We start from the raw sequence: 7,500 nt of genomic DNA on the forward strand, positions 1-7,500 counted from the left end.
AATTGAAATATAACGAAACATGACATGTCAATTGGTGAAAAAGAGAATCAAGAAGTAAACCTATTATTTTTATTATTATTTTTCCCTGCAGGTACCAGGACACCTTCCGTCGAGCCGGTCTGCTGTTGGCTAGAGACTTCACACACCTGGATAATGACGCCTTGGTCAGTCTGGGAATAACCGCCACAGGTCACAGGAAGAGAATCCTTCGATTGGTCAGTCACATTCAGAGGGCGGAGAGTCAAAGAGCCAATCAGAAACCGGATCTCCCTCGTGACCGCTGTCAGTCGGTGACGGAGGTTATCTTATCAGAGCGAGGTCACAGCGCCGCGCCGCGCCGTCAGTCATCGGGGCCCGTTAACTTTGAGGCGCTCAGAAACAGCTCGGCTCCGAACCTCGGCGCCATGCTGGCCAGCTCTGACGGCGGCCGTCCTGCGGTGAAGCCGGTTCCCAAACCCAGAACCGTCTTTAACCGCCGGAGGACGGCGCCCATCCAGTTCTGTCCGACCCCAGACCCTGCCCCGCCCTCGACCAGGAGGCTTTCCCAGGAGTCCATCTGTTTCACCGTGTTGGAGGGTTTCACCTCAGGGGACACGCCCACACCTGATAGCAGGTTGACCTCTGACCTCAACGACAAATCTGCCACGCCTAACCGAAGAGCGAGCCAGGCGGAGCGGAGGAAGCCGAGTCGGAGCTTGTCTCTTTCAGACGCTGGAGGGTTGTTACCTCCCGTTCCCCCGCGGCTGAACCGAGGGATCCCCCCCGCCACGTTCCAGGGGTCCCCGCCCTCGTCTTCACCTGTACGGACACAGCAGAACCAGACGCCTCCTGGGACTTCCTGTTTCGGTAGTCTTGACAACAGCAGGCTGTCTGGATCCTCGCCGACTGGTTCGCCCAGAGGTGGCGGGATGGAGATGGTCTCTAATGAGATCTACTGGGGGACTTTACCTGGTTCTACTGCCCCCGGTGGAGGGAGGAGTCACTGCAGCCAGCAGTCGGCTCCTCCGACGCCACCGAGACAAACACCTGACAGGAACCCAGAGCGGAACAGGTACGCCGCCGATGGGCTGGTTTCCACAGGGAGGTTTCTTCACTTTGATTATTGTTAATTCGGTCAGTACGTTTACATGACGTTAGCAAAAGTCAAATTAAAGTGTTAGTCCGACTGAAATCGGACTAAATTGAATTTCGTGAAATCGGACTTACGCACCCAATACACACAATAATTCGACTTTTTCTAACATAATGTAAACGCACTGACTGAATCACTGGAATGTGTCTTAAAATCCATTTTCAAACGCGTTTTTAATTTGTTGACTGTGTGTTTTCAGTGGCAGCACTTTAAGTAACAACTCTTCAGGATCAGCTCGAGGTGAGTACAGGCGAGACTCGAGACTCTGGCACGACTTGTGTTTAATCACCAGACCTTTAGCACGAACGGTAAAAGTTATCAGATAAAGGATTGGTCAATCCTCTCACCAGCCATTTGGGATGTTGAGGTTTTTCTTTTTGGGGCTTTAAATAATTGTGGTTTACTTACGGAAAGTTTAAGTTGTATTTATGGAGTTTAATGGGCTTGCTTGATTTGGGGCGACTATTTTTGCTGCCAGTTAAGTGAGTTTTCTGTTCAGCAGCTTCAACAGACGACCCTGAGGAGGAGATCAGCCCGTACTGTGAAACTGTTTTCCAAACCAGAAGAAATCCGCACATCTGTGAGGTGAGACAGCAGCACAAAGGCAAAACTAGTAAAGATATTTGGCTCCTTTTTTTGCTCTTTCTTTCTTCTTTTCCTCGTTACAAAGATATTATTAAAAAGACACTGCCCGAAAAACCACGGCAGAGAGAGATCAGCTCCCAAATAGCAAATCAAGCGATTGTTGGGAATAAACGTGTAATATCGTTGGTCTGTGATGTGTGAAATATGCTGATTTAATATTTTGTCCTGCAGATGGGGAGGAGCAGACTGGAGGAAAAAGAGACGAGGAAGGGTGAGGACAAACATGCAGAGGATCATGGGTAAGACACCAGCAACAGAGTTTTTATGTTGTTTTTTTTTTATCAAATATTTAATGTTGTATAACAACAGATTCACTTGAAATTATAATAAATAAGATGCAGCCAAACAGACAACACAAGAGAAAATCTAGTGAAAAACACAAAGTCAAACAATTCATTTATATAAAGAAATGTAATTTAATAATTATTTTTGTCTATACAAGCTTCAGTTAAATGATTGAAAACTGCAAAATAGGAGACAAACTAAACTTTATGAGACAAATATATAAAACAGTATCATCTGCATATTGTCAGCACTCTGGCGTACCCCAAGGTTTAGTACTCGGTCCCCTTTTATTTTGTAGATCTTCTCTTTTGATGGATTTTATAAGCTACAGTCTGTGTTTAATATTTCGCAGTCCCACCTCTTTTACTTCAGTTTGTGTTGAAGTCAAAACTAAGTTAATGTTTAGGTACAAGGTTTGTTTGTAAACATCATAACATCAGTGGAGTTGTGATGTATTTATTTAAGAAGGGTACATTAATCCACATTTAACCCTTTAACACCTGAATCAACATCAGTTTTTTTCATTTAAAAATTACTAAAATTAAGTTGTCAGGATGAGTGTATGAAGAGGATTCGTCTCTTCCAAACTAAGGTTGTGTTTGTCCTTCAGGTTTGGGAAGCTCTCGTGGACGAAGCGTTTGTCTCAGGCTCTTCACTCCGGAGACTCTCAGGGTTACAGCACCGTCGGAGAGCCTCCGCCCCCCGGCCGCTACCTCTCCCTGCCCAACCACACCTTCCCCTCAGAGGGCGACGAGGACCTGACCATCTCCCCGTACGCCAGCTACACCTCGCTCACCGAGAGAGCCCCGCCCATCATCAGCGGCTGGCTGGACAAGCTGTCTCCACAGGGGTATGTTTGGTTTACACACCTGGTTAAACCAGTTTGATCTGCAGAGATGGTTGGATGAGCGGCACCTTCAATCTCAAAACGGTGTGCACTGTTGTGCTACGGTTTCCAGATTGAATGACATATTTCTGTATATATATAATATAATGTATATGTATATATATAATAGAGAGAGAGAGTATAAATTCTCACTTTGTTTATATAAGCCACCGGTATTTCGTTTTTCCCTCCCTCTCTTGCAGCTCTCTGCCTCTCTCACCGACACACACACAGAGCAGGGCTTTTGCAGAGCTCCAGACTGCGTCTATTTAGTCACATTTGCGACCATGGAGTACTACTATGACTTGGAAATACTATTAATATCTGAACTGGAGGGCTGTTTGTTTGTTTGCAGCTTAAAGAGAGTAAATCATCACGTTTAATGGAGCTGCAGAAACAGTCTCACTTAATAAGTGGTAGTGGATGTAGTATGAGCAGGTGAGGCTGTGTGTTTGTATTTGTAGATCTCCAATGTGACTTGGAAATATTAATAATCTATGAACTGGAGAGCTGTTAGTTTGTTGTTATCTGTTAAACTGTCTGCTAACATCCAAGTGTTGACCAGAAGCTTCAAATCCAAAAACATCAACACTTTCTGCCTAAGACAAGCCAGGTCCTTTAAAATATAAAAAACATGGGTGCTGCTTTTATTTATTCAGTACAAACAATATTTTATTTAACTTTACTATTAAGGCAGTTTATTTAACTTCTTTTATTAAATGTTATTATAACAGTTGTGTATTTAACTTTATTATATGACAGTTGCAACTTTATGTAACTTGATTGTAACTGCAGTTCATTCAATAATTTTGTATTTTAGTAGTTAACATTAGTTTAAAGGACAAATAACATAAATATAGTTTAAAGAACATATAACATATATCCTTCCATGATCTCACCTGACCAATCACAGCGCTCAAATCTGAAAGCATCAGTTACACACACCTTCCTGTTCTGTGTGTATTTCTCTTTCTCTCTCTCTGTGTGTGTGTGTGTGTGTGTGTGTGTGTGTGTGTGTGTGTGTGTCAGGAGTCAGAGGTCAGCGCTGGCTATTGTGCTGCATCTCCTCCTCTCTACTCCTCCCTGTGTCTCCTCCCTGCTGAGGAACTGCCTCTGCCTCGTCACCTTCTTCTCCTCCTCCTCCTCCTCCTCCTCCTCTTCTTCTTCTTCTTCTTCTTCATCCTCCACTCGGTGTGTGTCTGTCTTTTCTTCCTTTCTTGGTAATGCTTCTTTAAAAAAAGAAAAAAAAAGTTCTTCTGTGGATCTTTTGTGAGAGTTTTGATGTTTCGCCGTATATAAACCAGTTTAAAATAATGTATGAAAACACGATTTTCACAAGGCGGGCTGACAGTTACCAGCTGTTTACAGGGGGCACTCTTTATTTATTTGGTCACTTAATATTTATTTTTTCCTAGTTTATCTTCCTTTTTTTCTGTAAACAATATTAAATAATTGTAGAATTATGTGTAATTATAGTATAGATTGAAATTAATAAGGAAGCTGGTTAATTAAAATTCGATGACTTGTGAAGAAGATATGAAATTAAATAAATGTATTTAAAATTTTAAATATAGAAACCAAGTCATCATGGGTTAAATAATTTTTTTGCTCATTTTTTCATTGTCTGTAAAGATTTTCTGATGATGCTTTATATTTACAAAACTAGAATATTTTCATCCTAAAAATGTAGGTGTCAGACTGTTATCAACACTGGTCTGATTTCACCGTAACACATAAACTTCTGGTTTTGTGTAGATTTTTTTTTAAACCGCAGTTATGAAATGTCTCTGTATCTTCTTTTTTAACAAATATGATCATGTGACCATCTGTGGATCTTATGTGTGTTTTTTGTTTTTCAGGAACTACGTTTTCCAGAAGCGCTACGTGAAGTTTGATGGCAAAAACCTGATGTATTTTGGCAGTGAGAAGGTAAAAAGAAAATTCAGAGATTTCTAATAAGAGAAATTTATCTGAGTTTCTTAATTTTTATCACTTTATATTTATTTATTTACATACTGCTGGTAGTTTTTGAATATCCCCCAATGCATTAAAAAAAGAACCAATTTTCTGAGGTTTCAGAGGTTCAGACGTTTGTGAAAGGCGTCTGAACACAGCACACGTAGCACAATAAAACTGATAATAATCCAGGTGTTAAAGGGTTAAATACTGTTCAAAGGCGTCTAAAAGCAGCACAGGAAAAGTGAGGTCGCTCCAGGTTTCAAAGGGTTAGAGAGCTTCTCCGACCTCCGAACTGCAGATTCGGCTCATTTGATTGGTTTCTGTTTCAGGACGTCTACCCTAAAGGAGTGATCCCATTGGCTGCCATCCAGATGGCCCGCCCAGCCAAAGACAACAAATTTGAAATTGTGACGAGTCACCGGATCTTTGTGTTCAGGGCCGATAATGAAGGTAAGAAAACAAAACGACACACGACGCAGCAACAAACTGATGCAAAGAGTCACTGGGCAGCACAGATGCATTCATGTTTTATTAACTCTTTGAACTCTGGTCAAATTGGCTTGATTTCTTTCAAAAAGATCATGTGTTTTCTGTTAATCTGTGATAATACAAAGGATTAACCCTTTGCAACCTGAGCAAATTGGCTTGATTTTCTTTAAAAACATGGGAAGAGGGCGACGAGACGCGGCAAGAAATGGCATAAAAAAGCAAGAAATGAGCAAAAAGTTACACTAAAAAAATACCTAAAAATAAGCAAAAAACAAAAACAAAAAAGAAAAAGGAAAATGACCTCAAGGTCTTGCTGTTTTTTTTCTCTTTTTCTTTGACATGATTTTAAGTATATAATTCAAAGAATTATTTCAAAACATTTCAGGGTCTTTATCCCCTGTATTTTAATCATGTCCCACCCTCCCAGCCAATTTTCAGATAATTTCCTTGTTACCTTTTACTAAGTTTTTGCAGTTTGCAGGATATTTCTTGCCATGTTGCTCATTGTGTTTTTGTTTTTGTTTTTTTTTACATGTTTTTGAAAGAGATCAAACAAATTTTGTCGCGTGAAAGGTGTCTGAATGCAGCAAAACAAAACTGATGTCGATCCAGGTGTTAAAGGGTGAAGGAGAGAAAAAGTGTTGCATGATGATGATGATGATGATGATGATGATGGCGTCTGTATCTCAGTGCTGAGGCGGCGGTGGGTTGGCACGCTGCAGGAACACGTCAGAGATCAGCTGGTGTTCGGTCGGCGGCGCTTCGGTCCAGGATCTCACTGTCAGAAACATGGAGTCCTCGAGCTGAAGGGAACCAAGTCCAAAGTGTACGCCGCCATCAACACGGAGCAGATCTGGATCTACAAGAGCGAACAGGTGAGGCATTTTAGATTAACCCTTAGGGACTGTTTGACGCATTGCACTCCCAGCAGACACACATCACACACATCCCAGACTGTCAGCAGCTACACTCACACACTGACATATCCCAGACTGTCAGCAGCTACACTCACACACACTGACATCCCAGACTGTCACAGACTGTCAGCAGCAGTACAATCACAACTGAAATAATCAGAAAATACTATCAAATTTAAAAATTTTTTGCTAAAAAAAAATTAATGAATAAAAAAAATTTTATGCAGCTTAATTTTCATGCAGTGTCAAAATGGTTTTTTTTTTTTTTTGTTCAAGTTGAAACTCTGTGAAAAATGGAAAAAATTTGCAAAATGTGTTTTGAAAAAACTGAAAAACAAATGTCATCGTTTGTGAACTTGTTGAAAGCACATGTGTTGGTGATGTCTGTGATGCTGCATGTTTTGTAAATTTGAAATGATTTTGTTCATGTGATGCAGTTTGCAAGTTTTTGACAAAAAGTGAATGATTTTTTAATGTCCTTGACAGCAAAAACTGTTTGTTTTTTGTAGTTGGATGTGTTGTTGTTTGTGTAAAATTTGAATTGTTGTGTTTTTTTTTTTTGTTTTGTTTGTGTTTTTCAGCACATTTGTGAAAAAGCACAGTTTGAAAATGTCACAGATTTTGTTTTTGTAAAACTGTGAACAAAATTTTTTGTTTTCACTTGTGTGTGTTGTGTGTAACATTGATTGTTGAGCACATTAGTTAATTTGTTTGATTTGTTTGTTTGTGTTTTTTTTTTCACATGTGCATCAAACTTTTCATGTGAATGTGTGTTCAGACAAAATGAAATCAGTTTTTTGGAAAACTTTTGAATTTGTGGTTTTTTTTTTTTTTTTGTTTTTGTGCAAAAAACTGTGTTTTTTTGTGAAAAAAAATTTTTTTGTTTCATAGTTTTGAAATTGTTGAAGTTATGTGTTGTTTTTGAAAAGAAATGCAAAAAAATGTGTGTTGGTGTGAGACTGTGAAATCTGTTGGATGATTTTTGGACAAAATTTTGTGTGTTTTGTTTTTGTGGGTGGGGTTGTTTTGGTTTGGGTGGGGGTTTTGTGGGGTTTTTTTTTTTTTGGGGTTTTGGTTTTTGGGGGTTTTTTTGTTGTGGGTTGTGGTGGGGGTTGGTTATTTTGGTTGTTGGGGGTTGTTTTTTTTTTTGGGGGGGGGGGGGGGTGTGTGTTTTTTTGTTTTGATGT

At 40.2% G+C, this 7,500-nt stretch overlaps 1 protein-coding gene across 1 annotated transcript in view; it reads left to right on the forward strand.

Annotated features, from left to right (window-relative positions):
• LOC121947789 (arf-GAP with Rho-GAP domain, ANK repeat and PH domain-containing protein 3-like) overlaps positions 1-7,500 on the forward strand; it is a 27,118-nt gene that overhangs the window by 1,730 nt on the left and 17,888 nt on the right. The window contains exons 3-10 of the mRNA XM_042492905.1: positions 92-1,051; positions 1,332-1,372; positions 1,635-1,717; positions 1,949-2,016; positions 2,673-2,912; positions 4,808-4,877; positions 5,237-5,357; positions 6,087-6,271. Of these exons, the coding sequence (XP_042348839.1) occupies positions 92-1,051; positions 1,332-1,372; positions 1,635-1,717; positions 1,949-2,016; positions 2,673-2,912; positions 4,808-4,877; positions 5,237-5,357; positions 6,087-6,271 (1,768 nt within the window). The remainder of the gene's footprint in view (positions 1-91; positions 1,052-1,331; positions 1,373-1,634; positions 1,718-1,948; positions 2,017-2,672; positions 2,913-4,807; positions 4,878-5,236; positions 5,358-6,086; positions 6,272-7,500) is intronic.

Source organism: Plectropomus leopardus, chromosome 9 (genome assembly GCF_008729295.1).
Source record: "Plectropomus leopardus isolate mb chromosome 9, YSFRI_Pleo_2.0, whole genome shotgun sequence".
Taxonomy (NCBI): Eukaryota; Metazoa; Chordata; class Actinopteri; order Perciformes; family Serranidae; genus Plectropomus; species Plectropomus leopardus.